The 20,293-nt window shown below is 38.1% G+C and overlaps 1 protein-coding gene across 1 annotated transcript in view; it reads left to right on the top strand.

The window, feature by feature from the left end:
- The first annotated feature begins 1,995 nt into the window (after positions 1 to 1,995).
- Positions 1,996 to 20,293, top strand: part of slc43a2a (solute carrier family 43 member 2a) — a 38,888-nt gene continuing 20,590 nt past the window's right edge. The window contains exons 1-5 of the mRNA XM_056474277.1: positions 1,996 to 2,136; positions 4,026 to 4,251; positions 10,382 to 10,610; positions 12,423 to 12,478; positions 12,559 to 12,635. Coding sequence (XP_056330252.1) covers positions 4,092 to 4,251; positions 10,382 to 10,610; positions 12,423 to 12,478; positions 12,559 to 12,635 — 522 coding nt within the window. The 5' untranslated portion in view covers positions 1,996 to 2,136; positions 4,026 to 4,091. The remainder of the gene's footprint in view (positions 2,137 to 4,025; positions 4,252 to 10,381; positions 10,611 to 12,422; positions 12,479 to 12,558; positions 12,636 to 20,293) is intronic.

Raw genomic sequence — 20,293 nt, 5'->3', positions numbered from 1 at the left:
TATATAGTTGATATCAAATTTATGGTGAATTTAATAATATATAAGTTACATTAAAACATCCTTCATGCTTCTTTAAAGGGATAATTACCCAAAAATGTAAGTTTGCTCAATTTACTCAGCTTTACCAAAACTTTGTTTCTTTTTTCCACTGAACATGTTTAATGCTTAAAATACATCCATAGAAGCAAAAGCAAATACTACCCACATAGCAAAACACCTCTGGCTCACAAAATCAGCTTTTGCCTGGCCCACATGCCGCAGTGAATTACGGTACATGACTGGACCCAGTCTGGCTTCCACACAAGGGCCAAACATAGACCATATCTGGGCCAAGTCTCAGCCAAATTAATAAGCCATAAGTGAGCCTGAACTGGGCTAGATATGTTGGTGTGTCACGACTACAATGAAATTGATAAAGTCATGAATCATTGCGCTTTAGGCATGCTTTGGGTGTGCTTTTTCTTGAAAAAAATGTTTTCTTTATTTGAAAATATTTTAAATGTGGGTCAAGATATGCCAAACTTACATGGCTCACATATCAATTATTATCATCTGGGCCAAATGCTACATTTTACATCTGGCCCAAATATTGTGTGCCGCCTTAAAGACGGTGCCACCATGTTTGGCCCACATGCTGTATGCCAGTGCCGGTGTCCTGACAATTTATCCTACCCATCAAATTATGCTACCAACACTGTATTTGAATGGTTCTGATGTTGGAGTTAGGGTGATATTACAACTTTATATCACACTACTCCACAATAAAATTCACACTGGTAGCAAAATCTGATGGGACCTTATATAATTATAATATATTATATTATATATTAGCATATTGCGTCATCAAAATGTGCTACCTACTTTTTAAATGAGAGGTAGGACAATCTGACAAGGTAGGAGAAATCGACAGAACACCGGATGAATGCCTGCTGTGCCAGATTCATGCCAAGTCTGGGCCAGAATTCTTTGCTACCTGGGTATAGAAGTCAATGGCTACCGTTTTAATTATTGTGTCTTCAGAAAAAAAAAGAAATTCAAACAGGTTTGAGAAACGTAAAGTCTGAGTAAATTACAACTAAATACAATTTTTGGGTGAACTGTCCCTTTAAGTTTACTCAACTGAAATTTTTTTGCAGAATGAAATTGGCGTCTCAACATGCTTTTGACGCCTTTATTGTTAAGAATATGAACAAAAATTGAATAGTGAAAATTGTATACGCTATTCCACAAGTTCATGTGGTATATTTGAGATCAGTAATCCCTCATAAAGTGACATATTTTCTCTCTGCATTTGAATGTAGTTTCTCATTTAAACCACCAGATGCCGACGTGATGTTTTGTGACTCATAGACGATTATTCCTTTGTTCAGTTCAGTGCTTACAAAAAATACATGAAACCGAATACTTAGCTAGCTACTATTAATAAAGGTCTTCGGTCTTTGTTCGGATTCCATGTATCATAATACATCCTTTTGTATTTGCTACCAAATTAGCCTATTTATCAGTAAATGATATTTGATAAACAGTCCATGACTTCAGAAGTTTGAAAACAGCCTAAATATGACACCCAGTGTGCAAAATGACTGAAAAAATCGAAACAATATCAAATTCAATAGCCATATGTTATAATATTTCAGTTCATCTGGCGGTTTTGATGTGTTTTTTGTTGTGAGTAGCCCATCGGCTTGGCCATTATTATCAGAGATGTTTAAATCATAAAGTATGGGGGACAGCTTTCTTTGTTATGTTTCGTCTTTTGTGTGTTATGAATGTTAAAAAGTCATGAAAGGGGAACAGCGTAAAACGATAGCAAGAACCACATCCCCACATAACCCAGTGTATTCTGTGAGTGTTGTTCTTTTGCTGTGGAGCAAAATATAAAGTCAAATTATTTATATATATTCGTCAAGCGGCGCTCTGATTGGTCGGTCTCATCTCTAGCTCAGGAACCAGCCAATAGGCAAGTTGGCTTGTTTGTGTGAAGCAAGCGGTGCAAATATAAAATCGGCAATAAGAGATGTTTGGAAATAAATTGATGTTTGAACATAACCCAAGGAGTAAAATCGTCTTCAGAAGGCTGTTTATACCTTTTCGACACTGAAGACAGCCGAAGCGAGGATTTGGTGAAGAAAATAGGTATGACTTATTATAAGGATGCTGAGCTGTAAGTTTACCTGTTATGACTGTTGACATTGACATAATTAATATAATCACCAAGGAATAATTCAACCATATAATTTGTTTTAACCGATAGGGTATTGTTTTGAAAATGTTAGATTATTTCTAGCATGATGTCATATATTAACGACCATAAAATAATCATTGTTTGTGCTAATAACTGCATATTATCATGTCAGCTGTTGTTTAGACGTTATGAAGCGTTACCGAACTGTGATGTGCTGTTTGAACTGTAAATAACGCGGTGTGTGTTTTATGCTGCAACTTTATTCAGTGTATATACTGTAAACAGCTGTATGACTTTGTACTTACGCACAAATAGCTTCGACATGCTGTTCATGTGTGTTTATGTATGTCATGGTTGTCATGCAAAAAAAAACGTTTTAATTTGACGTTGTGATGCGGGTTTTTAAATTTGACCTCGGAAACCGCTTTGCAATGCAGCATCATATGACAAACAGCCGTCAAATCTGCTAGTACATCACATCTGAGGTATAAATGACACTGTGTTTGCGTCAATATAGTATTTGTTTACCATAATACCGAACAATCGTGTGAAGCGAAACTCAGGAACTGAATTTAAGGGGTCTGTATGTGCAGTGTGTGTGTGTGTGTGTGTATACAAGGACCAGCTGAGCTCTGTATGCATGAGGAAGGAGGGGAAGAGGGTTCACACATACATATACACACAGGCGGAGGCACTGATGATGATGATGATGCCTGTCCAGTTTAGACCAGTTTTTTGGGCTGCACGTTTTCCGCAGGATACTGCTTATCGTTAAGCCACAAACAAAAGGCGCGAGTAAATTAGGGAAGAAAAGTCAAACGACCGACTTCCGATGCTTGAAATAGTTTTATGAACCGTTTGCAATCATATAAACAGTTTCTATTGTATTTCTGTTTGCGTTCCCTTAAAGATGTCGTTTGTGCAAAGCAAGCGTGGAAAAAACGTATATTATGATGTGAAGTCACTTCCCCGGTGGTTAAATTGATTTTGTACAAAGATATCCATATCACAAAGCGGCTGACTCGCGCCGCACTGGTTCGAACCGGCTGGATCTTGGTCTCACGTGGAGCTGCTTTCTGAATCTGTTTATCGCGTAGCCAATGAGCAGAAAAGCAAACATTTGAATAACCAATCTGAGCATAGAAGGGCGGGATTAGAGGCGGGGAAATGGGCGGGGTTTAGACCAACAACATGCTCTTTTGGAACTCAGGCTCTGCTTTTTTCCTTTCATGAGCTGTTTTGAAGCAAAGAGAGACAAAGGAGCTGGAGTTAAATGATGTTTGGCAGGAGTTGCGGTTAAAAGAAGCATTTTGTGTTGTGATAAACAGTGTTGTGTATTCATTTGGATATTAGGAAGGATAAAAATGTCAAATGTATCATTATTTGTGGATTCATACAGTTAGTTCACCTTGAAATGAAAATTCTGGCATTATTTAAGCCCCTCAAGTGAGTTGTTGCAAACCCTTAAGATTTTTGTGTATTTTATGGACAATAATTAAAATATTTTTCATGAGACACTGACCCAAAATTAGAATAAAAGCCAAAATAAAGTTGTATCTTTAGAAGACTTAAAATTGATTTGTTTTTTTTTAAATCTGTTTATGAACATTTAGACGTTTTGGGTGTACCAATTTTAAGTGGAGATCTTACATTTGTGTCTCAAACAACAGCAAAAAGCAGGTTTTTTTGTATTTTAAATTAAATGAAGTTAGTAACGATAACGAGATTTAATTTCAGAACAAACTAATCCTATAAAAAGCAAAAGTAATAATATATTTATAATAGTATATAATATTCAGCATTAATCAACTAACACCCAACTCTATGGCCACTTTCACAGGATCGTCCAGCATTTAGGGGGATTTCCTCTGTATTCCCAGCACAGCCTGTATCATCTCCTTCAGCCATGGCTCCTACACTGGCCACAGCCTTCTCCAGGCGCTGGTGGATGGCCATCACTGCGGTCATTGAAAACCTGTTGTTCTCAGCTGTCCTGCTGGGATGGGGATCGCTGCTCATTATGCTCAAATCAGAGGGTTTTTACTCCTACCTCTGCAGAGAAGCAGGTGAGGAGGGGGGCAAACGAGTGCACTCACAAACAAACACCTATATATTGGAGACAATAAATGCACTATGGATGCCAGATTGAATGCTGCAAATAATTAAGAGAACTTCAAAGAGAGGACTTATACATAGACGGCATATTAATTGCTTTAATAGTTTTGTTTTCACCCAAAACATGTCATAAAAGCAAATATGTTGATTTGACCTACAAAAAGTTTATTATTTCGCAACAGAGGCTGCAACGGTTTATAGATGTTATAATCATTTCATTGCTTGAGGGAATGTGGTGCGGCGCTATAAAAAACAAAAAGTGTCTGGCGTCCATCGCAGGGCTTATAGTGGAATCCAGACCTGAACAGGTCATCAATCGATCAATGAGAGTCTAAACCTTATTTGGAAGCTCTCCTGCTTTGTGTTGCAATTAAAGAAATCAAAAACAGCATCTACAAGCTTATTTGGCATTAGAATGTTGGCAAAGGGGGATCTAGATCATTTGAGATCTATCACAAGATGAAAAAAGACCAGAGGACTATCAGTCTGCTTAAATATTACAGTACAGCAGCTCGATCTTGCGGATCTTAAGAACAGTTCAAATGCTTGATAATTGCTTATTTGTGTTTCCTAAACATGCAATGCTAGAAGATGAAGAGCAGAGCACTTAAAGATGAAAGACCCCAACTACTCTGATCCGCTCTGGGTCAGCTTATAATTATTTATATGTAGTGCATGGAAAGAGCAGCCTTCTTTAAAAATATACACTTGTATTATTATAAATTGTAAATCATTAGATATATTTTATTAAAAAATAATGTTCTAAAGTATCGTATAATCATAAATATACAAATATCTTGGTATTCTAAACAAGATAGAGTATTTAATTGAGAAGCAAAATTACTTATCAAGAAATAAAGTCTTCCTTTCTCTAACATTTGGCAAAATAAGTTAGCCAAGATGTAAATTCTGAACTGAATTTTTTATTATTAATTTTTAATATCAACCTTTTTATTTTCATGAATTTTAGCTATGATCATAATTCAGATATTTAAACTTAAAAATGTTAAACGTAAAGTTTAGTAATTGAGTAAAAGTTTATAAAAAATGAATAAATCAAATGAAACTTGAGTAAAAGTTTATAAAAAATGAATAAATCAAATGAAACTTGAGTAAAAGTTTATAAAAAAAGGAATAAATCAAGTTTTATTTATGTGTTTTAGTGCTGTAATCAGTAGTAAAGAAAGGAAGAAACAATCTGTTCACGTGAGTTTGATCTATGCTGCAGAAACTTGATCCATGCTGTTTAAATAAGTAGAAAAACAATATTTATTTGATGAACTTTAGGATAAAATTAACAAAATGCATTAGCTGATACATTAATCAATTGAAGTCAGAATTATTAGCCCTCCTATGAATTTTTTCTATTTTTAATATTTCCCAAATTATGTGTAACAGAACAAAGAAATTTTCACAGTATGTCTGATAATATTTTTTCTTCTGTAGAAAGTCTTATTTGTTTTATTTCGGCTAGAATAAAAACAGTGTTTAATTAAAAAAAAAAACTTTTTAAGGTCAAAATTATTAGCCCCTTTAAGCTAACTTTTTTTCGATAGTCTACAGAAAAAAACATCAGTATACTATAACTTGCCTAATTACCTTAACCTGCCTAGTTAATCTAAATAACATAGTTAAGCCTTTAAATAGCCTTTAGTTAAGCTTTTAAATTTAAGCTGAATACTAGTGTCATGAAAAGTATCTAGTAAAATATAATTTACTGTCATCATGGTAAAGATAAAAGAAATCATTAATCTAATCATTAATTATTAGAAATGAGTTATGGAAACTATTATGTTTAGAAATTTGTTGAAAAAATCTAATTTTTGTTAAGATAAACAGGGGGGCTAATGATTCTGACTTCAACTGTATATTATTATATTGATTAAATCTCTTAGATCAATTTTAATACTTTGCCTTTTTTGCAATAGAGAGTAGAGATATAACAAGAAAGCTAAAGTAGAGAGGACAGAAGTATCAGCAAAAAGATGCAAGGCGGGAATCGCACTGAAGTCACACTTGTGCTATAAATATCTGTGTGTTTAACCACAAGGCTAAACACACTGACCCAAAACTGTTTAAATGCATGCAAATGCACCAATGCGAGTGAGTTCATACTGAAAATAAACATTTTCTTGATTAAAAGGGAAAACAAGTCAATGTTTCTAAGCCATTAAGGCATATTCATTACTGATAAAGACAAAACCAAAACTACTGTGTAAGAGCATTTATTCAGCAGTCTAATTAATGCAGATACATGTGGACTGCAGCCCTGAATGACTGTTTAGTTCTGTTTACAACTCTTGGCATGTCTGTGGAGAACAGCATGTTCCTTCTGACGTCCAAGATTAACTTTATTTATTAATACAACCTGCATCCATTAATTACATAATCATGCACTAAAGCACACGTAGTCGTACATATACATATTAAGACTGCTAGCGGAGCTCATGGAAAATCATCACAAGGCCAAATGCCTCAGAGTTAAGAAAGAACATGAGAGCACAATGTGAGCCACGAGCCATGTTTTAAACATCCTATAAAATATGCCGAACAAAGACGTATGTGTTATATATATTCATATCTAAAGGGAAATGCACATTGATGAATAACCGCTCAGCGATTTGATTTTTGTTGACCTTCTGTATGTTCATAATGTGTACTGTGTCATGTGGCTGTTGGCGATTGCAAAATATCTGCTTGTTGACACTAGTGTGGAGCGTTACATCTTGTTCTTCACAGACATCTTTCTGTGCCGCTTTGATAGCAACTTTTTCAGGGAATGGGGTCAGCAGACGCAAGCATGCTGCTCCTGGGTTATTTTTCCACTCTGAAACCTCTGACCTAAACGGTTTAACACACCATTGTGAAAACACATTTCTGCTTTTTTGAAGAATCTTATGACCCATTAGCACAATAACACACACCTGCATCTTTTGTTTAAACTGATATATGTTTTCCCATTATAGGTTAGGTTCTTTACATCTGTATGTAGCACTTTCCACTTGCCATCCAATTGACAAACACATTTTAATACTAAACTGGGCCTTAGAAGGTCTGACATTCTTCATTTATGTGTTGTTTGAGGCTTTGTGTTTCACATAGCAATGTGAAGTGTGAACACAAACACAAATGCGTGACTTTTCTCCTCCTCAATCTTTCTTACAACACTTGCTTGACACATTTATTGATGGGATAGTGAGATATTAGTGCACAATGCAATCCTGTACATTCACACTTCACTTCTCTCTTTATTTTCCAGCTGTCGTCAGCATGTAGACATCAGATCTCACATGACACAAGGAAGTATATGAGGCTTAAGTGTTTGCTCAGTGTAAATAATAGGCTATCTTGCTGTTTCCTCACCTACTTTTTGTTTTTTTTTCTCTTGGACTCGGCTTTTTGCTTCATGTTATCTGCTGGTGGCTTCTCTTTAATCATCAGGCGTGAGGAAACACCGATCAGAAAAATGCTTGTCTGGCTAAATATTCTAGCTCAGCACGTCTGACCGAGGAGTTCATGACGTTGGTGTGCTTCAGACTCTGTTCTGTTCTTCTCTCACTTCTCTTTATCAAAGCAAATGGAAAATGAGGCCTGGTTGTCTCTGGTTTGCCGTCGCTGATTAGATCTAGATGAGGAATAGGTTCAGGAACTCCTGAAATAGAGCTGTTTGCTCAGATCAAGAGACTCTGAAGATGAATTTAGCAAAAAAACTTTTTGTTAGTTTTTGTTAGTCATATTTAAACTCATTAAAGCACATTTTTTTGTAATGTATTTATTTCTTTTTGCATAATAAGAAGTTCAATTTTAGGTAACAATTTTTTTATTAATTAAAAGTTAACAGAAAAGTTCAGAAAAATGAAAAACTGAATATAAAAAAGCAAATGAAACAGAAATCTTTTGTTTTGTCATTATATACCTTTACTGTCACTTTTGATTAAAAATAATGCATCCTTACTGAATATTAATATAAATACATAAAAGTATTAATAATGTTTTGGTGCCAATAGCCTAGTAGTTAGTGCATCAACATATAATAATAATAATAGTAATAATAATAATAATAATAATTCCTTACATTTATTTAGCGCTGTTCTGGATACTCAAAGCGCTTTACACATTGGGGGAATCCCCTCATCCACCACCCGTGTGCAGCATCCACCTGGATGACACGACATCAGCCATATTGCGCCAGACCGCACACCACACACCAGCTGATTGGTCGAGAGGGGAGAGCGTGATGAAGCCATTTATGATATGGGGATGGTTAGGAGACCATGATGAACAGAGGCCAGTGGGCAAATTAGGATGCCAGGGTTAAACCCCTACTCTTTTTCGAAGAACATCCTGGGATTTTTAATGACAACAGAGAGTCAGGACAGGAGAGTTAGTGTTTCCTTGATTTAACGTGTCATCCGAAAGATGGCGCAGTGTTGAATCCCCTTCACTATACTGGGGCGTTAGGATCCACACAGACTGCAGGTTGAGCGCCCCCTGCTGGTCTCACTAACACCACTTCCGGCAGCAACCTAGCTTTCCAATGTGGTCTCCCATCCAGGTACTGACCAGGCACAGCCCTGCTTAACTTCAGTGAGTAACCAGTCATGGGCTGCAGTGTGATATGGCTTCAGTGGACGACCATGTGAGAGTTTACAAAGGCCTTCCCCATACTGCTCCCCATACTTTCCTATCTGTAAATCTCCACTGTCCTATCAATAAAGGTGAAACCCCCTAAAAAATAATTATAAAAAGTATTAATAATGTAAAAGTTTTATTTATTTTTTAAGGTAAATTCCTGACCCAAAGTTTCCAATGACATTTTTTTATTTATTTATATTTTTGGAGTGACGCAAATTGTGTACTGAATAGAAAAGTCTTTATTCATTAAAACCAAACATGAAAAAATATACTACATATCGCCAACCTTATTTTACCAAGTAGGATATGTTCCTGGATTAACATCTATGTTGATCCTGGAACAACATTCCAATCAGCCAATCAGAATTAAGAGATATGCTTACTGTTTATGTCAAGTTTAGGCTTACGGTTAGGTTTATACACTTCTACATGGTTGTTATACAACTATTATTCCCCTCTGATTTTGGGAAGATTTTACACTTATAGTTGGGTTTAGAGGTAGAGAATTGGTATGGATTAAATTTTTGAAAAAAAATGATGTTCCAGGACCAGGATCGCATTGTACTTGGCAAAATCATGATGTGCTACTACATATGATGTCAGTCTATGCCTGCTAACTGGAGCAGCTATTGAAACTAGTGTGTATTGATTGACCCAGGGCAGATCTTTCTTTATTACTCAACAAAGGCCCAGCAGATACAGTATCTGTCCACTAATGATCAATCGCTGAGCTCTAACCCATTTCTTCACATCTTCAGTCTGCTCAGCTCATCTCTGCTCCACAAACACAGCTCATCTGATTGTTGACTATACACACTGGAACAAATATCCATCACACAAAGTCTCTCTGTCTCTTCCCTCCCTCTTACAGTACGTTCATAACAGCTTTCTCCATATGCTGCCCCATCCCCCCATCTGTTCGCCTCAGAACAAGTTATTCCAGACTATTTTCAAGGCTGTTGACTGAGATTAGAACAGCACTGGAAAAACAACTTTCTTGAGTCTTCACGAACAATATAATGAGACTTTCTGGAAGCCAACGTGCGACTGTTCCTATAGTCAAAACAGCCTGCAGCTCTGGGTGAAAGAACAGGCTTCAGTGCTAGTCAAGCTGCTTAGACGTTGAAGGAAGGTGTTGATTTCAGGAGGTTTGGATAGACTCTTGTGCTATTTCTGCAAGTTGTTTACAGTCTACGCTGTTTATTTGACCCTTTGCCCAGCGTCCTGGTCTCAATGGGAGGGGGACATAATGGGGGCCACTAAATCTCACAAAAGTGTTTCCTGCCGCACTTCCCAGAGTGTCATATCTTGTTTCCTAGAAGTCAGACTCCCATAATCCATAACGTTGTGCACGTGCCTGCTGAAAATACCAGCTCAGGCATGATTTTTCCACGAATTTAGTCATTAGATTGCTCAATTTGTCTCTTGCTCTCTCCAATCCTCCAGGTAACGGTACAGGGCACAACGTGTCTGACAGTGAGAACGGTACGATAAATGCCACAAGACTTGAGGAGGAGGATAATCTTCAGATGAATGGCTGGCCCATATGTAAAGAGCAAGATGAGATGCTGAACCTGGCCTTCACCATCGGCTCCTTCCTCCTGAGCGCCATCACACTGCCACTTGGCATCATCATGGACAAATACGGCCCACGCAAACTGAGGCTGCTTGGCAGGTATAAAAGAAAAGTGTCTAAATATACATAGTATAGACCCAGTAAGCAAATTTATCCAAATCCTAACTGATTACATCAGAATGAACGGTGACGTGTGCTCAGTTTTCAGTGAATTATTGACTTTCACTTTAAAACATGTTTTAAAGGATGAGGAGTGAAAGCAAGCCAAACAGCCAAATGAGTGCAGAGAACTATCTCTGTATTTTCATTTACATTTGATCATTTTGCAGATGCTTTTATTTTGAGGGTGTTTTATTCAGGAGCATTTTTAGGTACTATAGAAAATAGAATAGAGTGTGTTAGTAACAGAAGGTTAAAGCCCAGTTTACACTAATACGTTTCAGTTTTAAAACAGCGTTTTAGAATGAAAACGATCTGCATCCACACTGGCGTTTCACCTAGCGTTTGTGAACAGCTCTCCGTCCACACTACACCACTAAAAACGCACATCACGTAACCACACACACACACACACACACACACACACACTCTGGCATGCGCTGCAGCGAATGTGCATGTCTGAGATCCATGCAGTCAGCAGGGACTTTGAGAACAGAACCCCAGATGAGAGCAGCGCACGTCGGACGGTTCATCAAGAATCTACCGCTGGACCTAATCTCACTATATTTGTTAAACGTGATCTTTAATTCATCTTGTTGTCTATATCTAATGACATATTCCCTGACTTTGGTCTTTTGAATCTGTTACGTGTTCTCAGGTAACCTGTTTTGGCTGAGCGCAAAGAGAAGTTGATATATTAATTTATGTAACCACGTACCCTGATTCTGCACATTTGACTTATCGCTTGCCTTTATTTCCTATATTGTATAAACTTATTGTACGTTATATTTTTATAATGACCATTATTGATTATTAAAACTAATATTCAGCAAAAGATAGGGTATGTTTTATATTTTCAATATGAAGGCTCGATTTTGTTATAAATATGCATACAGTGAAGATGACGGTCATATAAATATGCAGCTACATGACACCTCAACATTTGTAGGGTCTGTCAAGTTGTTAATATCAAAATGAAAATAGGCAGTTCCTCGTATCATGTTTGCATTTTATTGTTAAGATCGTGAAACAATGTAACCAGGGTGATGCGAATGATGTTGTAAAGTACTGTTCCCTTCGAAGATTTACCCGATGTGTCCTTGGAAGTTTGTTTTCCATATCAAACTTGCATAGTCTGAACTTAGAAGGAAAGGATGCAAGACTGAACTTTGTGTAGGCTACTTAATATTGAAGAAAAAGCTCGAATCTGATAGGCGAATGTCTGCAGCCCTGCCTCCGTTTTCAGATGTCTCCGTTTTCCCCCATCCACACTTACAGACCAGCAGCATTTTAAAATTAAAACGGCCTCTTCAGCGTTTTCAAAATGATTCGATTTCAAAGCTCAAAAACTCTGGGGTAGTGTGGACGGAAGGTGTAACCATAGCAAAACGTATGCGTTTTAAAACGAAAATGTATTTGTGTAAACGGGGCCTAAGTTCTGATGTAAAACATGAATAGCCCTTTCTTGACAATAACTAATGATTTAGCTGACAACTCAGACAATAGAAGCAAGCAAAGTCAACAAAACACTAGTAATATATCAGTGCTTTGATAAGTCCCTGTTGAACTAATTCATCACACGTTAAACATTCTTTTAAAGTAGATAGAAAATAAAAAGTAGAGTGTAAGTGGGGATAAAGTCCCTAAAACCTTTTTCCATTGACCCCAGTTTAAAAAAAACTCTGTGGGAAATGTATAAAGCATTGGGTTACTTTGGATTTAGAGGATAATGCACAATTTTTCTGATTTCAGTGCCTCGTTTGCTATCTCCTGCATCCTGATTTCATACGGAGCCAGTGATCCTCGAAGTATGTATGCTAATCACCTAAGATCATTACTCTTAATACATAGCCACTGTTTAACCATCTTGTCTTGTTTTCTTTCTCAGATCTCTCCATGCTGATTTTCTTCGCTCTGGCGCTGAATGGGTTTGGAGGCATGTGCATGACCTTCACCTCGCTCACAGTAAGTGTTCATGTTGTACTTGCTGCGGGTCTCCACGGGTCTGCTCCTCAATATTTTGAGCAAAGGTCGTGGCGCATTCTCACATGCTGGCTGCATCCCACTAGACTCAGTGCAGCTGAATAATGCATCGGTTTTCTGCTCCTAAAAATTGCTGCATTATCATTTATTCATCCTCAAAGATACATCAGCGGCCCACGGGTCATCCTAGAAATTGGATTGTACTGACATAGGATTGAGTTTGAATCTGTGTATGTTTTTTAAAAAACACCAAGAAGATCCCAGCAATGCCACAGCAACCGTGTAGAAAAGCAACCAATTAGTTACACAACACATTCATTTAACACCCTATCAATCAACCTGACACGATGGCAACTATGCTATATTGCCTTGGAAATCCGCTTGATAATGAAATAGGACATGACAATATGATTTAATAACTCATCCACATCATTATATGGCAAAAACAATAAGAGTAGTGTAACACTCATTGAAAACACTCATTGGTTTCAAACAAATCAGGTAAATGATTAATTCCTAGAAACACTGGTTGAATTATACAACAATACATAAATAGATATAATTATTACAACAATTAAATAATATAATGTAGAATAATACACTCACTGGCCACTTTATTAGGTACACTTTACTATTACCGGGTTGGACCCACTTTTGCCTTCAGAACTGCCATAATCCTTTGTGGCATAGATTCAACAAGGTACCTCAGATTTTGGTTTATATTGGCATGATAGCATCACGCAGATGCTGCACATGAGCCTTTCTATCAGCTGGAATCAGTTTGGCCATTCACATCTGTCCTCCGGCATCAACAAGGCATATTTTCTCTTTTTCAGGTCATTCTCTGTAAACCCTAGAGATGGTTGTGCATGAAATCCCAGTCGATCAGCAGTTTCTAAAATACTCTGACTAGCCCGTCTGGCACCAACAACCATGACGAGCAGTTGGACAGGTGTACCTAATAAAGTGGCCGGTGGGCATATAATATAATATAATATAATGTAATATAATAAAATAGTCGTTTAGTATCTAAGATGACTAACATGACGTGCTAATTCAAAGATGACTGTTTGTTTGAAACATGCAAACAGAGTCAAATTACCACCAACAGAGCATTCCATATCAGTCATTTCAGCTGTCTGTAGGCATCAGATAGCAAAGCAGCTCAGTGCCATTGTGTCTCTGCACGTGCTTTTGCAGTTTCGGTGATGAAAGCAAAACATCTGCAGTTCATCGAGTCCGTATTGAGAAACATCACCAGGAGATGCAAAGAGAGCAGACCGGGTTGAAGTAAACAGGAAGCTGTACTCGTAGCCAGCTGACGCGTGGTTGCCTCTTGTTTCTGCGCTGGGGTCTATAGAGTTCAAAGCTGATGGCACAGACATTTCTTTAACCAGTTTCTTCTTATGTGTTGTTGGTTGTCTGTCCCGGGTTCTTGTGCTGCTTTTGCAACATGTCCCAGCCTGTCTGAGCAACTCTTCTTCTGTTTGATACACACACACAGAGACACAGAAAAAAGCATGCAGAGAGTAGGAGAGCGAACTGACATGCATGAGTGCAGAGTGGAACAGTACAGACTGTTATCTCAGCTGCCGTGTTCTTATGACCTTTCCCAGCTGTTCTGTGTAACTGTGTGCTTTGCACTGCTGGTTGTTGTGACGAGAGATGATAACATGGGGCTCACAATTTAGACATCTGTTATTTGGGTGCCTCCCTCAAGAGCTGCATTACTGTTACTCTTTTAGACTTATTAAGAACCCTTGCTATGGCATTACGGTTACTGTTACGCATAGCTATGGTTTGGCATTTGAACAAATATGCAAACGTCAGTACATAACTTGGATGCAGATATTAAAGGGCACCTATTTTACACCTTTTACAAGATGTAAGATAAGCCTTTGTGTCTCCAGAATGTGTCTGTAAAGTTTCAGCCCAAAATACCCATCAGATAATGTATTATAGCCTCCAGAATTAGCTCATTTTAGTGTCTGAGTTTACTGTAGCTGTCTTTTTAAAATGCAAATGAACTGCTTCATTTAGTAGTGTACTACTACCAGACAGACATGGATGAAGCTGAAATACAGCTCATTAGTCAAAAATACCAAGTAAGTTTATTTGGTGTATTAGTGGTGGAGTTTATTCAAGCCTTTCTGAAAGGATAAGTCTCACACAAATGCCGTTTGCAGTACACACACAGACATATTAGCATTGACTGACACCATGCGGCCGTGGTGATTATAGCTGTTAGGAAATTACATAGCGATTGTACTCTCTTGATTACTAACATGCTCTGTTTAAAAAATGTTTTTTACTTATAGACATCTCAGAGAGTTGGAACATGTTTTAATCCCAGTTTATTTGCAAAAAATGTTCTGTGGATGTGTGTTTACATGTTATTATAGACACATGGCACCTGCCAATCAATTCGGTGGGTGGGGAAAACCACACTCCTACGTCACGTTGCAGTGCGCCTCAAAATCCCTGGGGGTTGGATACTATTTTAATGTCAGTAAATTTTTAAAAAGAGACTTGTTGGGTTTATATTACTCCAATATGACAGTGGACACACTATACCTACACACAGTTCTGTCCAAACAGCTTATAAAAGATGATTTTCATCATAGGTGCCCTTTAATAGCGAAATTTAACTTTTGCTCTAAACTGGAATATTGCATAAAGCTTTCTCAAATTTCTATCAAAGGGTCAAAGAGAACAAAATCCTCAGTTCCTGATTTACTGGAGAGAAACCTTTGACCATTGTCACTTATTTTAATCACCCAGGGCAAAACCAGGACAGGAGCATACATAAAAGTGGGGGGGGACAGCTGAATGAAATCTGAAACTTTACGTTCGTATTATATATCATAATTATTAATCACCTGTTTCTAAATGGTCTGTTTCTAAAAGTGAGGGAGACGCCTTGTTGCTACGCCCCTGCCCAGAACTCCAGAAAAGCACCCTAGAAACTACAACCGATCTGACCCAGAACACCCTAACAACCACCTAGCAATGCCCAGCAAACTCTTAGAACACTTTAGCAGTCATTTAATAATTCCCCCCCCCCCCCCCCCCCCCCCATAAAAAACAGCAACAATATAGTAACAAGGAGCTGGAACAAACACCCTAGCAACCAAACAGCACAGTCTAAGCAACCACCAAAAAAAGCCCACATGCAAGCACGGTGGCTCAGTGGTTAGCACTGTCGCCTCACAGCAAGAAGGTCGCTGGTTCGAGTCCAGGCAGGGTCAGTTGGCATTTCTGTGTGGAGTTTGTTCTCCCCTTGTTCTTGTGGGTTTGCTCCAGGGGCTCCGTTTTCCCCCACAGTCCAAAGACATGCGCTATAGGTGAATTGAATAAACTAAATTGGCCATAGTGTATGAGTGTGTGTGAGAGTGTATGGGTGTTTCCCAGTACTGGGTTGCAGCTGCAAGGGTCTCTGCTGCGTAAATCATATGCTGGAATAGTTGGCGGTTCATTCTGCTGTGCCGACCCCTGATAAATAAGGGACTAAGCTGAAGGAAAATGAATGAACGAATAAACTTTTCAGAACATTGTAGGCAATAAGTCTCACAATTTGAAGTCAGGTGATGAGGTGAAGCTTGCAGTTTCGACTTCTTCCTGTTCCTCACGTTCTAGTCTCTATGCTTCTTTCTGTCTGCACACTCAGCAGTTTATAGCACAGCTGCAGTAACAGCTTATGTTTCCTCCTAGCACACCTCTGATGTTTTCCCAGTACACTGACTCAGCTCTCTCTGCCTAATGGCTGGACTGTCCCCAACCCCCATCACCACCAGCAGCAGCAGCAGCCTCACAGCCACCTGACTCACTGTCTGACCTCAATCCTTCATCTGTCCATTTCTACAGCCCTTTCCCTTTCCCATTTTAGCTCTCTGTCTGTCTCTATCTGATATATGTCACCCCTCTGGCTGTATGGCAAGCAATCATCTTTATATGGCATTCACGACACTAGAATAAATATAAATAAATACTTTTTACAAAATATAATTAAGGTGTTGTCTAAAATAGATCATTCATTCATTTTGTTTTTGGCTCAGTCCCTTTATTAATCAGAGTTCGCCACAGCGGAATGAACCGCCAACACCAGGAAACACCCATACACTCTCATTCACACACATACACTATGGACAGTTTTAGCTTACTCAATTCACCTATAGCGCATGTCTTTGGACTGTGGGGGAAACCGGAGCACCCGAAGGAAACCCACGCCAACACGGGGAGAACACGCAAACTCCACACAGGAATGCCAACTGCCCCGACGTTCTCCCTAATGACCTTCTTGATGTGAGGCAATTGTGCTACCCACTGTGCCATCATGACGCCCCAAAATAGATCTTTTCCTGCACAATTTAAAGTAAATCAATATCAGAAAAAAGGCAGTGATTAAGTAATTGCAACACATCACACCTTAGCAACCGCTTAGAACACCCAAGCAATTAGTTAATTGCAACACTTAATATCTTAGCAACCACACAGAACACCTCAGGATCATTTTAGCAACATCATGGCAACTACACAACTATACCCCAATGACTATCTAGAACAGCATGGCGACCAGACTACAATACCATAAACTACATTCTAACACATTAATTCATTTTCTTTTCGGCTTAGACCCTTTATTAATCGGGGGTTGCCACAGCGGAATGAACCGCCAACTTATCTGGCATATGTTTTACACAGCAGAGGCCCTTCCAGCTGCAACCCAGTACTGGGAAACATCCATACACACTCATTCACACACATACACTATGGACAATTTAGCTTACCCAATTCACCTATAGCGAATGTCTTTGGAATGTGGGGGAAACCAGAGCACCCAGATGAAACCCACGCCAACACGGGGAGAACATGCAAACTCCACACAGAAATGCCAACTGGCCCAGCTGGGGGCTGGAGCCACCCTGCCCCCCATCCATGACCATATTATCATATATTTTTTATTATATATGTAGTATTAATATATAATATTATTATTAGTTTATCAATATGCATTTGTTTTATAACTGCATGTCATCAATTATTTCATTTCTTAAAATCGTATCAAATTAAATACAATAAAATTGCAATATAAGAGCCATAGAATTTCTTTGAGCACATCTTGTTCCTCTCCCAGCTCTCTCTCTCTCTCTCTCTCTCTCTCTGACGCACTAATGCATTTTTTTATGTATGTGCCTTTAGTCCATTTTTAACCTTCTTTACGTTGCTGAGTCATGTGAGAAGAGTAGAAAAAAGCCTTATAATGGGGGATTGAGAGTCTTTAAGCTCCAGAAAACATTATTAGATTATTAAAAAAACACTCAGACAAGCAGGCATCATGATCAGACACTCGTTCTTCCTGCTGCCTGTCCATCAGAGACTGGCTGGAAATAACCTGTGAATGTTTTTTTATTTTATAATTAGTCATCTAAATGCACCGAGGCCACAGTCAGGCTCTCTCTCTGACAGCCTTATTTGGATTTTGTGATATCAGGATTCGCTCGGCCTCTACTAGTTTTCACCAGCTTATACTTCAAGAGTCGTTCTTTCACTTCTCTGTCCGCATGTTCATTTCCTCTCTCATTGTTGTTCTCTCGTGGCAGCAAATATGACTGAGCCACTTCACCGCCCTCAACCCATTTACAATGACTCACCCACCGTCCTTCCTCTCAGAAAGAGCTGGAAAAAGCATTTGACAGCTTTCTGTGGTCATATGTTGCACAAACAGCAATGAGTGAAGCCAGATTCATAACGATGATCGGTGTGATTTCTCATTGAAACGTTCATTGATTTGTTTTCCTACAAAAGGCCCACACATATATCAGGTTTGACAGGTGTTTTGGGCAGAGTGGGATTTTTCTTTTTTGTTTCAACACATCGATCAAGTCGCGCCCCGTGAGTTTAGTACACATTAATCCCAAGGTGAATAAGCTTTTGGGAAGCTCCAGGGTAAAAACAGCACTTAAGCTGCATTTACACTAGTGCAGTTTTGTTTTGTTTTTTGTTTTTTTTAATAATTATTTTTTTCGGGGTTTTCACCCTTATTTGAGAGGACAGTAGAGAGTATTGACGGGAAAGTGTGGGGAGCAGAGAGAGGGGAAGGATCGGCATAGGACCGCAAGGCGGAATCAAACTCGGGTCGCCGTGAGCATCGGAGTGCATGTGTCAACGCACTAACCATTACACCACTGGCACCGACGCACTAGTGCATTTTTAAACATTCTGTTTATAAAATGTATAACATTGGCCCCAAAATTCTGATACAATTGTTTACATGTGTATACATCTTTTTTTTAGAACAGTTTTTAACATCATATACTGGATACAAGGTGAAGGGAAGAAAAAAAGAAGAAGAAAAAAGAAATTCTGGGAAAACTGGGGGAAAAATAAATTAAAAGTAAAAGAAAAATAAATAAACTGGGCTGTTTTAAATGCTGCTTTCTTGTTAAAGTATTCAATAAAAGGGTTACATGTTACATAAAAATACACTAGTGTATTTTAGTTTTAAAATGAAAACACTTTTCATCCAGACTAGCAATTTTACTGCGTATTAGAAAAACCATGTCCACCCACACTATACAGGTTAAGAGGCATGATGCATGATTATTCACACACACTGGCCAGGCACATATTTTGCAGGTATCTGTATTTGCAGACTACCGGTTGTGTAATGGTCATTTAAAAAGAGCTTGACGAATCAAAAAACAATACAAAAAAGTCCAGAAGACCATTCAGAGAGTGATTGTGGATAGCCAAACCTCTGTTTTCAAAAACAGTTTGTTTTTTCCATCTACACTGAGGCTGCATTTACACTAGTGCATTTTTCTTTTTTTAAATGCCATTTTAGAATGGAAATGCTCCCTGTCCAGACAGCCAATTTTACTGTGTTTTAGAAAAATTATTTCCGTCCATACTGTGGTGTAAAAGGCATGATATGTGACCATTTTTAGCCACTGGGCATGTGCACATTTTGCCGGTATCTATACTTGCAGTCTACCCCTTGTGTAATGGTCATATGAGAGGGGTTTAACGAAGCAGTGAACAATACACAGTAGTCCAGAAGACCTTTCAGAAAGTGATTGTGGATAGCCATGCCTCCTTTTTCAAAAGTCTGCATTTCAGTCTATCCATACTGAAACAAAACACCAGCATTTCCAAACTAAAAAGAGGGTCTTAAGCATTTTAAAAAGTCCATTTCCAGGGGTCAAAGATGCTGGAGTGGTTTGGATGCTATGCGTAACCATCACAAAATGTAGGCTATAAAAATGAAAACTGGTGTAAACATCACCTCAGTTTAAAATTATTATAGTGCAGTGCAGATAATCTCACACCTATGGTTTAATCCGCTCTGAGGCTTCCAACAATTTATTACCTGATTCAACCCAAATTTGGGTCAAATATGGATGAAATCAATTATTGGATATTTTTTTAAAAATCTAAAATAAATATAAATAAATATGAGTTAACACTGTATTTGTTATTCTGGACAGTTTGCACATGGTTAGATACCTGTTTTAAATAGATAAAATATAGTATATAAACTATAGATATATAATAAACAATATAGCATTATACAGAATTATATTCTGATTAAATTGCACTTTAATATCATTAAACTAAACGCTGTAGGAACTGAATGGGTT

The sequence above is a fragment of the Danio aesculapii genome, chromosome 15 (assembly GCF_903798145.1).
Source record: "Danio aesculapii chromosome 15, fDanAes4.1, whole genome shotgun sequence".
In the NCBI taxonomy this organism is placed as follows: Eukaryota; Metazoa; Chordata; class Actinopteri; order Cypriniformes; family Danionidae; genus Danio; species Danio aesculapii.
This window is presented reverse-complemented; position numbering and strand designations above follow the sequence as displayed.